The sequence below is a fragment of the Schistocerca gregaria genome, chromosome 2 (assembly GCF_023897955.1).
Source record: "Schistocerca gregaria isolate iqSchGreg1 chromosome 2, iqSchGreg1.2, whole genome shotgun sequence".
Taxonomy (NCBI): Eukaryota; Metazoa; Arthropoda; class Insecta; order Orthoptera; family Acrididae; genus Schistocerca; species Schistocerca gregaria.
In genome coordinates this window covers 433660996-433680492 of record NC_064921.1, presented here as the reverse complement: position 1 = coordinate 433680492, position 19497 = coordinate 433660996, and the positions used below count along the sequence as shown (strand labels likewise).

The 19497-nt window shown below is 41.8% G+C and overlaps 1 protein-coding gene across 4 annotated transcripts in view; it reads left to right on the top strand.

Moving 5' to 3' along the window:
* The window catches only part of LOC126324775 (UDP-sugar transporter UST74c), an 89407-nt gene that overhangs the window by 52657 nt on the left and 17253 nt on the right, over positions 1 to 19497 (top strand). For all 4 annotated transcript variants that reach the window (XM_049995112.1, XM_049995117.1, XM_049995119.1 and 1 more), the window contains exon 3: positions 12605 to 12841. In XM_049995112.1, coding sequence (XP_049851069.1) covers positions 12605 to 12841 — 237 coding nt within the window. The remainder of the gene's footprint in view (positions 1 to 12604; positions 12842 to 19497) is intronic.

Genomic DNA, 19497 nt, shown 5'->3' with positions numbered 1-19497 from the left:
AATATAAAAATAGCGACATTGCTTTAATTTTCGGTGCTTTCTGTTTTTGTGTCACTGAATTACGAAACCAAAGCGTCACGCACACCCTCTTTGCTTCTGTGTCGTAAGAATGTCACTCACTGTTTTCTACGGGAGACTACGTATTTTCACAATGAGAAACTAATTTTCACACTTTTGATATATCAGTAACGGACTATCTTTATAGTTGTGATTACGATTTATTTCCTTTTCCTTGTCCGACATACTGCAATTTAACTTCAATAGTGATTACAATTCTCTCGTAAGTCACTAAGTTACAGACGAGAGGTTCGTGTAAGTCACGTCCAAAAGCGGTTATTGCAGTAGTAGCCGCAACCACTTCACGCTGTGTGGTGATTTCTACTTCATTCGCCGCATTCGTTTCCCTCCTTTTCTGTCTGTGGTGAGAACTACTGTCGTAGGACCCCGTATGAGATCGACTTCCACTGATTTCAAAATCATAATATAGCGTAGCTGATTTCGATTATAATAAAGCACATTGAAACATTATATAAAGTATGCCTCGTAGTGGTATCTGTCGGCCAACGGCAGCTATCAAAATTCATTCAGTCTCGTTAAGGGTAAATGAGACTCACTTATTGACATCGAACACGGTCGCAAGCTGGACATATTTAGGACTTCGTTATGTTGACAATCGCTGTCTGTACTTCATTTAAACATTAGGAAAATGTCTTAAGCTACAAATACTTACTGCTGTGCTATGTTCTGAGATTTCATTCAAAGTCAGTCATCTTTCAATGTACTGCTAAATGAAGGAGCCCATAATTCATTTATTTCTTGGATTTACATTCTTGTTTTACAAGTTTCATATCAGTAAAGAGGCATAAGTATTGAAACAGAACTGTTTTGGTATTATCATTTTTGTTTTGCGACACCCACGTTATAGACAATGTGTAGGTTACGATTTCTTGTTGGCACGAATATACATTATGTGATCAAAAGTATCCGGACACCCCCAGAAACATACGTTTTTCACATTATGTGCATTGTGCTGCCACTTACTGCCACGTACTCCATATCAGCGAACTGAGTAGTCATTAGACATCGTGAGAGAGCAGAATGGAGTGCTCCGCCGAACTCACGGGCTTCGAACTTGGTCAGGTGATTGGGTGTCGCTTGTGTCATATGTCTGTACGCGAGATTTCCACACTCCTTAATATTCCCAGGTCCACTGTTTCCTGCTCATAAGTTACACATCACGCCTGTAAATGCCAAACGACGTCTCGCTTGGTATAAGGAGCGTAAACGTTGAACGATTGAACAATGGAAAAATGTTGTGTGGTGTGACGACACAATGTGGCGATCCGATGGGAGGGTGTGAGATGGCGAATGCCCGGTGAACGTCGTCAGCCAGGGCATGTGGTGCCAACAGTAAAGTTGGTGGCGGTGGTGTTATGGTGTGGTCGTGATTTTCACGGAGGGGGCTTGCACCCCTTGTTGTATTGCGTGGCACTATCACAGCACAGGCCTATACTGATGTTTCAAACACCTTCTTGCTTCCCTCTGTTGAAGAGCAGTTCGGGGATGGCGATTGCATCTTTCAACACGATCGAGCACCTGTTCATAATGGACGGCCTGTGGCGGAGTGGTTACACGGCAATAACATCCCTGTAATGAACTGGCCTACACAAGAGTCCTGACCTGAATCCTATAGTACACCTTTGGGATGTTCTGGAGCGCCGACGTCGTGCCAGGCCTCACCGACCGACATTGATACCTCTCCTCAGTGCACACTCCGTGGAGAATTGGCTTCTATTCCCCAAGAAACCTTCCAGCACCTGATTGAACGTATGCCCGCGAGAGTGGAAGCTGTCAAAGCTGTCATCAAGGCTACGGGTGGGCGAACACCGTACTGTATTCCAGTATTATCGATGGAGGGCGCCACGAATTTGTAAATCATTTTCAGCCAGGTGTCCGGATGCTTTTGACCACACTGCGGGAGTCTGCGTAGTAATTGAAACAAACATAATTTTATAAACGTACATTAGGCCAACTGAACAATAAATGCACTAAACAGCAATTCTGACAAAGTCAGTTTGTTTTGGAGACAGTTAAGTAGCTTTCTTTGATTTAATTTATAAATTGAAACACCTTCTAAACTTTTCACGCTTATTAAGGCCATATAAGCATGGTCTTTTCCGAACGTCCTTCTGATCAAAAAGGGATTCTGATAGCTGAGATCGGAGGCTTTTCTTAATCCCCAAACATATTTCTTTATTTCTAATCGAGAAGTCAAAAACCAGTAGTCCTAGATTTAGCTTGAAAATATTTTAATAGAACGAAAGTTGTCATTCGCTATTTCACTCCCTTGCAGGTTGAATTTCCGAAATCTCCGGAACATGTATTTTTTTTATTTCTAACCGACAAGTCAAACATAAATTTTCATAAATTTAGCTTCGAAAAATGTAATATAATGAAGTATTGTAGTAAAAAATTTCAACCTGTATTTCAGCCCTTAAGAGCTGAATTTCCAAAAACACTGAAAAAGGTATTTTTTTTAGTTCCAACCGTGAAGTCAAATACCAATTTTAACACATGTAGCTTTAAAAAGTCTTTTTTGTTCGTTAATAATGATTATTTTTTAAAAAATTACACACACTGTTACACGCCCTTTGTCTTTGAACTTCCAAAAACACGGAAACACATATTGTTTTATTTCTGGCAAAGAAACCAAATACCAGGTTGCGTTGTTCTAGCTTCAAAATAACCATAATAGCGACTTTTTTCAATAAACCTTTTATCTCCTATATTACCATATTAGGGGTGTAATTTCGAAAAATCGCTTTCCAAACAGTTCCTACAGTATAAGATCAGCAACCTTTCCAAGTTTCAGGTTTCTATCCTTAGCAGTTTGGGCTGGGCTATGATGGATCAATGAATTGATCAGGACAATTCCTTTGGCACACGGTCTAGCCACATTAATGTGACAACCCCTCAAAAGTCTGAATACCCACCTTTTGCAGCTCCGTTTAGTTGTACCACCCTCAAGTGGGCTGTACATACATATCAAGAGAAGTAGGACTTTGAGGGAGAACCACAAAAGCAGTTGAATAGACAATAATAACGGGTAATACTCATGGAGACTTTAACGCACGTGTAGGGAATGAAAGATAAGGGTATGAAAATGGGCTGGGAGCAGAAAGATGGGGAAGTAGAAATGAAGAAGACAGAGATTACTGGAATTCTGCTAGAGACACTGTTTAGTGGTGGGAAACTTATGGTTTCGGAAAAAAGAGAACTATAAAGGAACGTGGTTCAGCAGAAATCTAGCGCAGAAATCTTTGGTGGATTACGCTCTCTGTGGTTGGGAAGTAAGGGATCTTTAACTGATATAAGGTACTACCATCTGAGACATTAGATAGTGAGCACCAGCTGGTAATGAGCATGAGAATCATGAAGAAATGGAAGAAGATGGAGAAACAGGAAAGCAGCATTAGGGTACGCAAACTGAAGTCAACAAAGAACATCAGGAGATTATACGTGGAAGGTTATCAAAGCATGAACCAAAAACAAAAGGGGGAATGGGGACAGTTTAAAAGTGCTATGGTAGAACCTACAGTAGCTATATGTGGAAGGACAAGAGGTAGAAAATGGTGGAAAGGGACACAATGGTGGAATGAAAGAGTCATTGAGGTAGTGAGAAGGAAGAACAAGGCCTTCAGGCTATGGTTCCGAGAAAGGACCGAATTAGCAAGAGAGGTGTGTGGCTCAGGAGAGAAGAAAGTGACTGGAAGAATGGCAAAGATGATGGAGGAAAATAGCAGAGGCATATGGAATGGTCAAAAGTAAGAGGACATGTTTGAGAGAGGAAGCAACAATGATAGACAGAAAGAGAAATGAGTTTAATAACAAAGAAATACTGAAGATAGTGTGGAAGGAATACTTTGAGCATTTGCATCCGAACGGAATTTGAGACCATGGTAGTAGACTAAAGGAGGTAGAAGTAAACTCTGGGGTGAAAACGACTTGACACGGAAAAAAAATAAAATGGCACTGGCCAAGATGAACGGAAGAAAGACACCAGGTGTGGACAAATTAATTGTCTAAATGGTGAAGGCAACAGGGGAAGGTGGGAAACAGTGGTTGTATCGTGTTCTAAGGGAGATGTGAAATGAGAAGAAGACTCTAGAAGATTGGAAGTAGGCACTAATTGTTCCTATAGTCAAGAAATGGAGTGGGAAATATTGTGGAAACTACATGGGAGTCACACTGATGCCACTTTACTAAAGAATATGAAAAGATTCTGGAGAACGGAATCCAAACAAGGGTTGAGGACATTTTGAGAAAGGAACAGCATGGCTTCAGACCTGGGAGGTCAACTGTTGACCTCAATATTTGCGCCGACCGAGATGGCCGAGCGGTTCTAGGCGCTACAGTCTGGAACCGCGCGACCGCTACGGTCACAGGTTCGAATCCTGCCTCGGGCATGGATGTGTGTGACGTCCTTCGGTTAGTTAAGTTTAAGTAGTTCTAAGTTCTAGGGGACTGATGACCACAGAAGTTAAGTCCCATAGTGCCCAGAGCTATTTGAGCCATTTGAACCTCATATTTGCAGTGAGGCAGCTCCAGGAGCACCATTCTGAATTTCGGGAAGACCTCGTGATGTCCATGTAGATATAGAAAAGGTACTTAATAGCGTCTTTAGAAGAAACGTCTGGGAAGCACTAGAAAAGAAAGCAGTGGAAAAAGACACCAAAAGCACAGTGGTGGAAATATACTGCAGAAGTCTGAGTCGTGTGAAACTGGGAGGTGAAAGGACGGTTTGTTCCCAGCAAACAAGTGGTGTGAAACGGGGCAGTGCATTCTCACCTTTCCTCTTCATTGTGGTGTTGGACGAATAATGACTAAGGGGGCAAAAAAAACTGGAGAAGACAAGATGAAAGCAATGATGTTCGAAGAGGACTTGATGATATGAGGAAACAGAGAAGAGAAGATTTAGGAACAGCTGAATGTTTGGGAAGAGACTGTGAGACGGTATGTGACGAAATTTGATGCAAACAAATTTGAGATCCTGATAACAACTAAAAATCAAGATAGACCAACTAGCGGAATAAGGATTGGAGGTAACAACAGAAGAAGGTGGAGAGCTTTTGGGAAGTGTGATAGAGGAAAATGGAAGAAATGAGAAAGAGATGAGTGAACGTGTCAGAGAGGCAGAAGCATTCCTGCGAAGTGTTAGGAGCCTGGTTTGGAACGAAGATGTTCCAACAAACAGTAGAAAAGTGAAATATCGAAGTTACTACATCCCACTATTGACGTACGCATCTGAAACATGGCTAGCGAAGAAAAGAGATGTAAGAAGATTACAGGCATGTGAAATGAAGTTCCTCAGAAGTAATATATGAATAACAAGTGGAGATAGGATGAGCAATGAATGGTAAGGGAAACAGTGAACAGGGAATGCTTGCACAGCAGATTGATCAGAAATGGCCTCCTGTCGCAACTCGGTGGATGTCCAATTGAGTCACTGGCGTGCATATTTCAACCTTCGTCGCAAATGAGCAGCAGTGAGAATTGGTGCACGAACCAGGCGCCTGCTAAGGGGCCCATACGCAGCAGTGTTTACTGAACGGTCGTTGAAGAGAAACTGTTGATAACCCCGGTAATTCACCGGGGTGGTCAGCCGTTCAACATTTGCAAGTATATTCCGCCGTAGACATTTCCACAGCCGTCGTTGGCCTCCATCATCTACGGCTCGTCGTGCATCACACGTGCCTAGGCACCTGTTTTAATACATACTTTAAAAAAATTTTTTTGCATCACCCTGGTTCCCAGAACTCCTGAAGATAGACGTTGACTGTGGGTATTGTATCACAGACACAGTCCCTTTGACTGTTCACAAATGTCACTAAACCCACCCAAAGATGTAAGAAACCATGCATGAACAGCGCCTATTAGACGATAAGGGCCCGACAGCCGATCATTTCCGGTCATTCCACCAGGAAGGATGTACACAGCTCGTGTTGTCTGTAGTGCAACCATGCCTAGACGGTCAATATCGCGGTTCGATAGCGTCCGCATTGTTACTTTGTGCCAGGAAGGGCACTCAACAAGGGAAGTGTCCAGGCGTCTCGGAGTGAACCAAAGCAATGTTCGGAACATGGAGGAGATACAGAGACAGGAATTGTCGACGACTTGCCTTCCTCAGGCAACTTTAGTGAATGACTGCTACCTACGGATTATGGCTCGGTTGAACCCTGACAGCAACGCCACCATGTTGAATAATGCTTTTCGTAGAGCCTCAGGACGTTGTGTTACGACTCAAACTGCATGATGCGCAACTTCACTCCTGACGTCCATGGCGAGGTCCGTCTCTGCAACCCCGACGTCATGCAGCGCGATACAGATGGGCCCAACTACATGCCAAATTCACCGCTCAGGACTGGCATCACGGTTTCTTCACCGATGTGTGTCGTATGTGCCTTCAACCAGACAATCGTCAGAGACATGTTTGGAGGCAACCCAGTCATGCTGAACGCCGTAGACACACTGTCCAGCTAGTGCAGCAAGGTGGAGGTTCCCTGCTGTTTTGGGTGGCATTATGTGAGGCCGACGTACGCTGCTTCTGGTCATTGAAGGCGCCGCAACGGCTGTACGATACGTGAATACCATCCTCCGGCCTATAGTGCAACCATATCGGCAGCATATTAGCGAGAGATTTCTCTTCATGGACGACAATTCGCGCCTCATCGTGCACATCTTGTGAATGACTTTCTTCAGGATAACGGCATCGCTCGACTAGAGTGGCTAGCATGTTCTCCAGACATGAACCCTATCGAATATGCTTGGGATAGATTTGAAAGGGCTGTTTATGGACGAAGTGACCCACCAACCACTCTGAGGTATCCACGCCGAATCACCGTTGAGGAGTGGGACAATCTGGACCAACAGTGCCTTGATGGACTTGTGGATAGTATGTCACGACGAATACAGGCATGCATTAATACAAGAGGACGTGCTACTGGTTATTTGGAGGTGCCGGTGTGTACAGCAATCTGAATCACCACCTCTGAAGGTCTCGCTGTATTCATGAACAATAAAAAGGGTGGAAATGATGTCCATGTTGATCTCTATTCCAATTTTCTGTACATGTTCCGGAACTCTCGGAACCGAAATGACGAAAAACTTTTTTGATGTGTGTAGTTCCATTTCGCCATGCACGGTACACTTTAACCATGGTGGCAGGCGAACAGTTTATAAACTTCGTAAATTCTTCCACCCTTGACCTGAAAGCGAAAGACCATGTCCCCTCCGATCGTCAGATTAATCGCTCCGTTTCCACATGACTACTGCACTGTTTCCCACCTCCCGCTGATACGCTTTATGTACCGTCCGTGCACTGCTAGTGCTCCAACTTTCCGTCTGTGAGTGGTTACTGCACGCTGACGTCGAACGTAGGCTTTAGTCACATTAATGTGACTGGACCATGTATATAGAGCACATAATGCACGTTACCTCACGAGCCTCAGTCTAAGGAGAGCGACATGGTCCATGTATCAGCTACTACTATTTCTGGTTTGTTTGTTGGAGGGTTATGCTATCAGTGTGTGTAGAATGGCTCAAGCTACCGTTGTCCTTAGAGTGCTCGGTCAACAATCACTCCACTGGGATCTGACAAGCCCATTTCCCTATCTGGAAGCTGCTCAGACACCTGTACTGCTGTAGAGCTCTAATGATATCGCCATAGATCACCCAAAACACACACACTACTGTATTTCTGTAAACTTGTGCAGGGTTGTGGGCCATACTCGATGTTATTCAATCTGTACTTTGTCTAAGATATGGAGGAAAGCAAGGAGAAATTTGGAAATGAAATTAAAGTTAAGGAGAAGAACTAAAATTTTGAGGTTGGCTGATGACATTGTAATTCTGTCGGAACGGCAAAAGACTGGAATGGAACGAACAGTGACTTGAAAGGAGGTTATAAGACAAGCATCAACAAAAGTAAAACAAGAGTAAGTCGAATTAAATCCGGCGATGCCGAAGAATTATATTAGGAAATGCAACACTAGAACTAGTAGATGAGTTACAATTTGCACAGCAAAATACTGATAAGGTCCGAAATGGAAAGAATATAAAACAGAGTTGCAATAGCAAGAAAACATTTCTGAAGAAGAATTTGTTAACATCCAATATAAATTCATGTAGTTTTAAGAAGTCTTCACTGTATGTATTTGCTTGGCATGCAGTCTGGAATGGAAATGAAACATGGGCGATAAGCAATTCAGATAAGAAGAGAAAATAACATTTTTAAATGTGGTGCTGCAGAAGAAGATTATATGGGTAGATCGAACATCTAAAGAGAAAGTACTGAATCGAACTGAGAGAAAAAGAAATTAATGGCACAACTTGATTAATAGAAGGGATAGGTTGATAGAACACATCCTGGGATATCAACGAAGAGTCAGTTTGGTGATGGAAGGAAGTGTGGAGCGTATAATTGCAGGGGAGACCTAGGCATAAATACAATAAGCAGATTCAAAGGGATGAAGGTGTCAGACTTATTCGAAAATAAAGGGACTTGCACAGGATAAGCAAGCGTGGAAAGCTGGAACAAACCAGTCTTCGGACTGCAAATCACAAGTCTTTGTAAGTTGGAGCTACCGAGTAACGATCCGCTTGGGTCCTTTCGAATCGCAAGAAATTTTCGCACCCTAACGCCGCAGAAAACGACTAGATATCCAGGATAGCTTGTGTGAAGTTTGGAAATAAGGGGAGAAATAGTGGTGGAAATATATCTGTGAGGGCAATTCTTGACATGTTTTCGTGTAGCTCAGGGGGCAAAAGCATTAGTGGTGAAAGGCTAGGTTCCGCTTCTAGTCCTGGAACGGCACAGACTTTTGATCTGCCAGGAAGGTTAAAAACCGAGCACATTCCGCTGCAGAGTGAAGGTTAAACCTGAAAGCTTTTCAGAGTTTAGTAACAATGAAATGGGTATATACCATTCATTAACATTTATGAACTTTTTATTAACAAGGAAAGTAATTTCCTTAATATGGGTCCTTTTGCAGCACCACACAAGACTTCCCGGAAGTACAATAGTCCCCCATTCGCATCACCGTGAGGGGGCTACTCAGAAGACATCTCATCTGCCGTTCTATTAACCGGAATGTAAAATGTTAGATCCGTTAAACGGCCAGGTAGGAAGAGCCATTAATTGGCCAGGTACGCTAGAAAATTTGAGGAAAATAGTTAGGTTGATGTTATTTATAGTGAGAATTACTGAAGCTCGGTCGCAGGAGAAACAGGATTTCTGGTTAGGTGATAGCCGATTATAGATACAAGATCAAATATGTGTAATACAGAAGTGGGTAAGATAATGAATAAGAAACAGGAATGCGGGTAAGCTAATATGAACAGACACGAAGCCTACTCCCACCAAAGTAGTACAAGTTTATATGCCAACTAGCTCCGCAGATGATGAAGAGAATGAAAAAAAAGCATGATGAGATAAAAGAAAATTCAGAGAGTTAATGGAGATGAAGATTTATTTACGCTGGAGGAATAAAATTCGATAGTAAGAAAAGGAAGAGAAGAAAAAATAGTAGGTGAACATGGATTTGGGGGAAAGAAATAAAAGAGGAAGCTGCATGGTAGAATTTTGCACAGATCGTAATTTAATCATCGTTAACACTTGTTTTAAATATCATGGAAGAAGACTGTATACGTGAAAGAGACTTGGAGACATTGGTATGTTTCATATTTATTATATAGTGGTAAGAGAGAGATTTCGGAAGCAGATTTTAAACTGTAAGACATTTCCAGGGGCAGATGTGGACTCGGATCACAATTTATTGGTTACGAACTGTACTTTAAAACTGAAGAAAACGCAAAATGATAGAAAATTACGAACAGGGACCTCGATAAATCGAAAACACCAGAAATTATTGAGAGTATCAAAGGGAGCATTAGCCGACGTTTGACTGAAGCGCGGGAAGGGAATACAGTAGAAGAGGAGTAGGTGGCTTTGAGAGGTGAAATAGTGAAGAAAGCAGAAGATCAAATACGTAAAAGGACAAAGCATAGCAGAAACCCCTGGATATCACAGGAGATACTGAATTTAACTGAAGAAAGGAAAAAATACAAAAATGCAACTGAAGGGATTACAGACGTCTAAAAAATGATATTGACAGAAAGTGCAAAACGGCTAAACAGGAATGGCTAGAGGACAAATGTAAAAATGTACAAGCATGTACAGGGGCCACTGAAAAAGAAACAAGCCAGCGGCTGTGAAATGAAAACCGATGGTTATAACGCCTTTGTCTACGGATGAAGGTGTGGTCCCTGTGAAAGCTACACAAGAAAAACGTTAATGCTGTTCAAGATATCCATTTTTGTGTTTGGTGTATTATAATAATATCCTTCATTCTGTACACTACCGTATCGATTCGAAAGTTGTTTGACTCCAACTGGAGTCAATTAGATCATTAAAAGCAATCGATGTCAACCTTCTGAAAACGGACATTTTGTTGTTATGGGGAAATGACATTCGCCTGACAGCAGGCCCTTTCTCAAAATCTCAGAGCTGTGTATGCAATGCTTCACAAAATAGCATCTTCCAAATTTTAGAGGCATTTTAAGGAGCTGAGAGTAGTTTTGGGTAAACAACGAACATTTTGTGGCTGTAGTTGTGCCAAACAAAATAAGTAGTCCCTTTTTATATTACAGTTATAAATGCCCATAGATGTTGCCAGTTTGCAGTTGGGAGTAACATATAATAAAAAACCGATATTTTGCCAAAAGAAAACAGCACAGGGTTCAAAAATTTCTCTCAGTTTGGGGCCAATTTATTTGATTTTAAATTTATATGTAGTGCAATGTACTATAGTCTCAAGGGGTTAATTACATACCACATGGTAAAGACTTTTTAAGGGTAATATATATGCAGAATTTGTTTCTTAAATATGTCCAATTAAACAATAGTAAGGAAGTGAAACGTCAAAACTCATTATCTCAAAAGAACTATCTTTCATCACAAATATTTAACCTGTCCTAATTCACTCAAATTTGGAAACAAAAATCTATTTCTTTTACAAATTGTTCAGAATTTAATGCTGAAACTAAGAATTACATTAGCTCAAAATCCAAAATTTTCGACAAGCGGTCCCTTTTCCTTTTCCGTCTCACAGATTCTTACGGGAGGAGATTTAGAAAATCTGAGTTAGACAACTATCACTTACCTTTTTAAAAATTTCAAACAGACAACTACAGTTTCTAAGTGACATATGAATTAATTACAATTTTTTGAAGATATGCTGCACACAGTTATTACTGTAAAGAGTTTGTTGCGCAGTTCTGTTTCTGTTACACACGCTGCTATATGCGGCTTTCAGCAAAATTTATTAATATAAATGTTCTTAATTGCGTTTTTTTGTACAAATATGGCTATTCGTCCTTTCTGCATACCCGACCTACAGGAGTATGATCCTAACCTAAATCCTGTAATATTTCAGATGCTACTGTCATTACCTGTTTCCATGTTATTGCAAGTGTAGTGACGTTATTCGTAAATTGCTGTGTTCATTTTGGAAGACATTTAACAAACGCAACGAGCATTACATTAACAAGTGACACAGAGTTTTCCGACTCTGTTATAAAGCTTCTTGAAGAGAGAAAGAGAGAGAGAAAGAAAGATGAAAGACAGGCAGAGGAAGAGTCATAAGCAAAACATTGTCCACATGTGGTGCACACCGTAGCGTTGACATTGATCAGGTGTGGCCAGAGTTTGGTGATCCCTACTTTCACTCCAATCGGCAAGTCGCTTGCAGTCTAGAACCTGGCTTGGCGATGGTCCATAGGCATCGGAAAATACCTCTAACGGTTTCCTGTCCTCTGCACTTACTTTCTACAGAATTTCTTTCAACAGAACAGCTGACAAAGTTCAACTCGAAAACAGTACAAAAGCTCGATTAAGAAAAAAGAGCTAAAAAATTCTGATTGCCCCAATGTCAAAGTGAACAACGCCATCCTGAAATGATCCAAAGCTGAAACGGAACATTCGTTAGTGTGCTTGCTCTATAGAACTTGTTAGTCTTAGATTTTCTCTGGCTTAGTTGAGTGAGCACTGTTCCTTTTTCCAGTGTCCTGGGAACAAAGAGCAATTTACTACTGCAGCTGAAGCATGACCATCAACGGCGCTAAGCATCCTCCTTCTCTGGAAATTTGGGGTTTTTCACGCCTGAGCGCGTCCAAGAGCGGCTGCTCTTCGCCAGCTGCCTGACGTCTCTTTCCCCCCAAGCGAGTAGCTTAAAGGATTCTACAGATGCAGTATACCCTACCTTCTTCAAGATGCATTTCTATTTATATTTGATCGTTTACTGTTCCACTTATGTTGCAGTCAGAAATGAAAATGTTGGTACGCTGAAGATGACATTAGATCCACAGTTGAGCTGCCAGGAACACGTACATTGATAGAGTGGTGGAGAATACAACAGTTTTCGCTACAGGGAAAGCTAGAGTCACTATGAATGTGAGAAACGTTCGAATAAAAATAAAGTAAATGTAGAAGAAAGTATTCATGTCACAACAATTAAGTTAGGTTGTTTAATTTTTGTTTCTTTTGCAGGTAGTATGCAAGGTAGTCCTTACAAAGTACGGGTTTCCGTCTGCTCGAGTGATCGGCCTCGGACAAATGACAGCAACAGTAATCATACTGTACGCAGCCCGTCAATGCGGATTTATATTTTTTCCCGCATACGACTCATCCATTGTGACTAAAGTGTGGCCATTGCCTTTTGTATACTTATTCAATGTAGTCTTCGGTCTCTCAAGTACCAAGGAGCTTTCACTGCCAATGCTAACGGTGAGATTCTATTTTTTAAAAGAAATGTGTTACGTCTTTGTGTTTCTATTTAAGTAAAAAAAATGTGTATGTACATATAAAACATAATGTATATGGACTGTGGTATTCATTTTCCATGGCATATTAAAAGTACGAAAAACATAGCTTTCCTGGTTTTAATATCGTTACTGCAGGAAAGAAACGAAGGTAGAACACTGCATAAAAGCAGCTGATGAAAATGCATTCTTCAGTAGTCAGCCTTAAGATTATGACAGACATATGTCAAGATTTTAAAGGTTGGTTGCGTTTCACTACATTATTGAAGGAGAAGTATTAGATCTAACTAGATTAATTCACTTAAGATTAATTCCCCAAGAAGGGGATTTTGGGAAAAGTGAGAAAGGTGTACAGTGTAATGTGTTACATTAGGCATACAGTCTGTTAAATAAGAGCGAGATCGGTATTACACACAGATAGTAAAAGATATCGCCCTAGTACTTATAGAGGGAACCTTTGTTCTTCATGCAGTGTCCATAAATCATTAGTTTACTTTGAATCCTTGACACAGATACACAAGAAGAGACATGATTGCATCTTACGCATCACATTTGAGGCTGTAGCCTTCCTAAAGTTAAACGAAAACAAGTCACTCCGCGGCGTCTAAATGTGAGGGTAAATCAAAATCATTTGTAACACGTTATAAACTGGTTAAAACATGACTCTCTTTGGCAATTCGTTGCACTCATGTCGCTTCTTGTGTATCTCAGTCAAGATTCAAAGTAAACTAATGCTTTTTGGACATTGTGTGAAAAACAAAGAGTCCCTCCATTGGGCTGTGAAAGTACTAAGGCGATACCTTTTACCATCTGTGTGTAATGCTGATCACGCTTTTACATAACAGACTCTATCTATTTATAAATGTTAAATGAGAACATAGGCCTGTGCTAGAGACAAAAACAGCCCTGTTCGAGATACAGTCTTAACCTGACACAGCCGAAATGAAGTAGGAGCGTGTCTGAATTGTAGGAAGGCTGTGTAATAACCTAAGTTTGTATTTCCCAGGCATAATAAAAGTTACTCTACAGAGTAAAATGTGGTGATAAGTATGTCACAAATGCATCTTCTAATTATATCTAAGGTAACAGATTTTTTCTTCATTCATTTGTTAGATTGCGAAGTCTTCTCACAAACTGATGTCGGCAATGCGTGCAGCTATATCTGTCCTTTCATGTTCTAGTAATCCTGCTTAATGTACAATAATATTGTTCGATATTGATAGCCTTATTAAGTTAGCCATTTAAATGGCCGGGGTTGCCTTAGATAACCTATGAAAAACCAAAGGTAGAATGACTAAATCAAAGTTTTATAACAAGACTTTATTGTTGTACTGCAACAAAATGTTTCCTTTTCTGCTACTATTCTCACGTCCTGCCCCGCATCGACATAGAATCATTTAACGTAAGGTGTAGTTGTCGTCAACACGAATTTTGATTTCAACGTCGCAATGCTTTACTAGGTATGGTTCTACTGGAGGTGGCTACCACTTGCCTTTCTCCAGACTTCGAAATGACTTACACAGACAACTGTGTGGCGACCTACAGTTTACAACTGTTTGCAAATCACAGTGCAAGTCAACATGTTTACTATCTCCACAAGACAAATTTTGAATGAATATGATATTTTAGCATACCATTGCTCAAAGCAATTAATATCTAATTTAACAGCATTCTACTACTAACGAGTTTCAGAACGCGAATTAAAAATAAAAAATAAAAAAAATTACCCAAGCAAATTTGTAAAAAAGTACATAGTGCAGCTTTCTCCCTCTTCAAACATTCTGAACACCGGCTGACTGAGTGTTCTAAGGTTTCCGTAACGCCTTCCTCACACCGGACGTGTTTTTGAACGTGAAACACGCTGAAAGTGGTTTTCACTATGGTCGGTCCACGCTCAGAAACAAACTGGTTGATCACACGGAACGTGCTCCACAACCTTATTTACGATCGCAGTGATAGTTACAGGGTACATCTGATCCGCAAACCATACAATTTGTTTACGAAATTGGACGAGCATAGAATAGCTGCTGTACGTTAGCTATCGTCGAAGATTAGCGAAGAAGATTCTGGACGCGTCGATTGATTGGAAAGCGAGTTGTTTGTAGAGGAACGCTGCATATGTTACCGATAACATTATAAAAACACTATTCCGTTTTCACTGCGTACAATGCCGGCCGGAGTGGCCGTGCGGTTCTAGGCGCTACGGTCTGGAGTCGAGCGACCGCTACGGTCGCAGGTTCGAAACCTGCCTTGGGCATGGATGTGTGTGATGTCCTTAGGTTAGTTAGGTTTAATTAGTTCTAAGTTTTAGGGGACTGATGACCTCAGAAGTTAAGTCGCATAGTGCTCAGAGCCATCACTGCGTACATTAAAACGCAGATGTGATTCCTTGTCGGTATGCGAGCCATACTGTCCTGCCCGTACTAAATTATGAGGGAATCAGCTAGAGACGAAGCCAGCAATTTTGAAATTCATGGTTGTATACGTTCCTTCACACATTCACAAAATCGAACAAACTCAGTCCTAAAAGACGTGCATTCTTACATACAAAAAACATCGGAAACTCCAGACCAAAGTTCTATTAAATTAAATGGTTCAAATGGCTCTGAGCACTATGGAACTCAACTGCTGAGGTCATCAGTCCCCTAGAACTTAGAACTACTTAAACCTAACTAACCTAAGGACATCACACACATCCATGCCCGAGGCAGGATTCGAACCTGCGACCGTAGCGGTCTCGCGGTTCCAGACTGTAGCGCCTAGAGCCGCACGGCCACTCCGGCCGGCCTATTAAATTAAAGCCTCATAATCATAAAGAAACATCAAAAAATATTAGCAGATAGCAGGGTGCAAATCTGCAGCGTTTCACTTCAGAGGCTGTATTTCTATCTGTTACACAACAGCTAACACTTGTTATATGGATCCACATTTTTATCTTTTGGTTTCCCAAAGACTAAAGATTTAAACGCATGTATGTCATTATCTGACATTTAACAGAATCTATGAGTCGACCAGAGATAACTGATCTTTATATCTGAACGCATCGTTTGATATAACACGGGGTTACGTCCCATCAAGAGTAGTGTTCATTAGAAAGGTACTGGGTTAGAGAAGGGGCCATGTCCATATAAATGAGTGTACAGTGAATCTGTTCCAACAAAAAAGAAGAAACGAGAGAATGTAATGAAAATTCTGCAATACATACCTGACGAGCCATTTTATAACAGTATCTGCCAGTGTCCAGCGAAGGATGGACAAGGTAAAGATGAAACATACCCACTATCGTCTACTTTGCTGTATTTTGCTTGTGGTTGTATTTTGGATGCATTATGAATAAGCCTGTGTGCTCATAACACACTCTTTTGTTGCAGTGATAATATAAACTTGCATAACACAATTCTTCCGCTGCGAACAGAACGCTAGTTGCTCATCAACTTTACAGGTTCGAAAATAGGTCATCTACAGTACCTTCAGGCTGGATTACCCACCGCAGTCTATCGCTAATTTATATTGTAATGGTGTACATTGTTTCACTCTGGGGCCAAATGCTACGCGGCAACTCCACGTCACCGTGCTTAAATCAATTATGTAGTAAAGCAGCTTGTTTTGTCACAAGACTGTTTGCGTGGTCATCTTCCACAGCAAGCACAGAAAGACTTGTTTTGCAAATAAAACCGCCTTTTCTTGCTGTTACAGAACAAGTAGTTTGTTATATCACCTGAAAAATTTACTTTCTGGGGCATGGCCCATTTTCCAACTCACTGATTCAAAATTAACTGACTGTACCAAGAGGACTATTTTTTTAAAACTCTTCGATGCTTAGGTATTTTAAAATGTCATCTTTCGTAACTCGCAAGCAGATATAATACGAAAACCACCAAATACGAAAAAGCTGTAACAAACCGCACCAAAGCGACGATTTGTCGAGATGTAAGGCAAGGGCCAGTGCCTTTGAAACGGCGTAATACCAGCCTGAAAAAAAGGTGAAGCACCCAGAGCGGGGGCGGGGGTGAGGGGGAGAGGAAACGATATGAAACTTCACTTGTGATGTTTACAACACCCAGTCAATTTTACAAAGATCTCGGCAATATGAGCTCACCTTTCGCGATGACGTTGCACCCTCTCTGGTCCATGCTCTGATTCGATTGGGTAGGGTGTCATGAAGCCATTGCATCCTCTCCTGTGGTTATCCGGCACGCAGTAGTTGTAACTGGTCCTTTATATCCTGGATAGTCGCCCTGGGACGTGAGGTCAGAGATGCTCCCACACTTGTGCTACCGGTTACAGATCTCACGGTCTTGTTGGCTCATCATCACGCAGACAGTACATAGAGGCATGTGCCATACATGAACGAGCATAGTCCTGTTGAAGAATGGTACCACGATACTATCATATGAGAGGTAACACAGGAGGATGCAAGACGTCCGCGATGTACCTTCCGAATTCGCTCAGCCACTACCATGTGTGACCTGGAGACATAGCTGATGGCTCCCCACACCATGGCGCCAGGAATAACACCGCTGTGGCTCTTCAAAAGACTGGAAGAATGGGACCTCTCCTCAGATCGCCGCCATACTCGCCAACAGTGATCATCCTGGGTAGTGCAAAACCGCGATTTATAGGGTAAACTGAATGTGACGCCGTTCGTGAGCAGCGCACACTTCCCAACACGGCACCACTCCAAACGTAGCCGCGTGTTTGTGCTGAAAATGGCAGCCTGCATTTGGGACAGTAATTCCCTGGTCCAGCTGCTCCACCAATGGTGCAGGATGGGACGGTACGTTGCAGGGTGGTCGTTACTTGTTCTCGGATACAGGCGTCGATTTAAAGGGGTTAAAAAATAGTTCAAATGGCTCTGAGCACTATGGGACTTAAGTTCTATGGTCACCAGTCCCCTAGAACCCAGAACCAGTTAAACCTAACTAAACTAAGGACAGCACACACATCCACGCCCGAGGCAGGATTCGAACCTGCAACCGTAGCGGTCGCGCGGTTCCAGATTTTAGCGCCTAGAACCGCTCGGTCACCCCGGCCGGCCATATTCTGTCATTCGGAATGTTCTGCAACATGTAATTCCGCGTTGTGACGTCACCAAACTAAACATTGACAAAGCCCCATGTCCACGTTCGTTTTCACACCAAGCGCAAAGACGGTTTGAGAGGAAACACCAAGCTGCCTGCATATGGAGACATAGGAAGTCTCCAGATAACGACATCCCAAGAGGGCCTCCAAGGATCATAGTCGGATATTACTGGCCTACAGTGTATGTGATAATAGTACAATGGAGACACCATTTAAAGAAACCAATCAAACTTTACTACTCAGCAGAGCAAAGAGATTCGCAAAATATGCTAAACTAAACATTACTCGTTGGTGAAACGAAGAAAACGAGTTGGCCAGTCTGATGTAAAGAGTGCATTACGAAATCGACTCGCATTCATGCACTTCTGAAGGGCGTTGTATTATGAAGATATAGACACTGTATAAACGCAGACATTGTGACATTGTAACCATCAGTGATGTCTCCTTGCCTCGACGAGCTAAAATGGCCATGCAGTATTTGTCTCCCTGCGAGGGAATCACGAACTGTGCGAGAATAAGAACTGCGACTACGTTACATACGGAAGTGTGGGGGCGTGCTCGGACGGCCGAAGTTGCCGAGGCGACCGCTCGCAGTAAGCGGGGGATCCGGGTTCGAGTCCCGGTCCGGGACACGTGTCGCAAACAGCGGACGTCAATGCATGGTCGCAGGATGCGAATCTCTTTCGTAATGTTCACCGCAGTTGCAATCGTACTGACAGTGTGTGCTTCTTGTATTGTGGAACAGAGACACTGTAGAAACAAAAACATTATAATCACCAAAAATACTCCGTTTGTCTCAAAGTAATAATTAAAACCCAGGAAAGAGCCCCGGGATAATAGCTAGTACAATGAGCACATTATTATTTTCTTTTATGTTTATTGTGTGATAACAAGACATTTTTTTCGCAATTACCTTTGTAAAACGTAATTGCTATTAATCTGCTAGTGGTCAAAGATAGATAATTTACGCTTTGTTCAAACAAAATCAGTTATAATATGAAACCAGCTACAGTTCAACACAAAATATTTTTAAGACAAAACAATTCTGGAGTTCCGACAAAGTATAGGGAGTTCATAAAAAAAATTGTCTAAATGGCTCTGAGCACTATGCGACTTAACTTCTGAGGTCATCAGTCGCCTAGAAGTCCCCTAGAACTTAGAACTACTTAAACCTAACTAACCTAAGGACATCACACACATCCATGCCGGAGGCAGGATTCGAACCTGCGACCGCAGCGTTCGCTCGGTTCCAGACTGTAGCGCCTATAACCGCAGGGCCACTCCGTCCGGCTGTGTTCATAAAAGAATGTCCCAGTTATGAACTTAAATAGTATCAGTTGTTAGCTTTGTAAAGTGTTTGTTAAAGTTCACAACTACAGAGTAGCTCAAGCACTTTTAGAGAAGCGCCTACACGAGTAATGTTTTATTGCTTTCCCACGTGCAGCGCCACATGTGTAAAATGGCAACTCCTGAGTGTAAAGTTTTTTTTGCGATAAGCAGTTTACTAAGAGTGAATCTGTAATTTCAGTTCAACAAGCA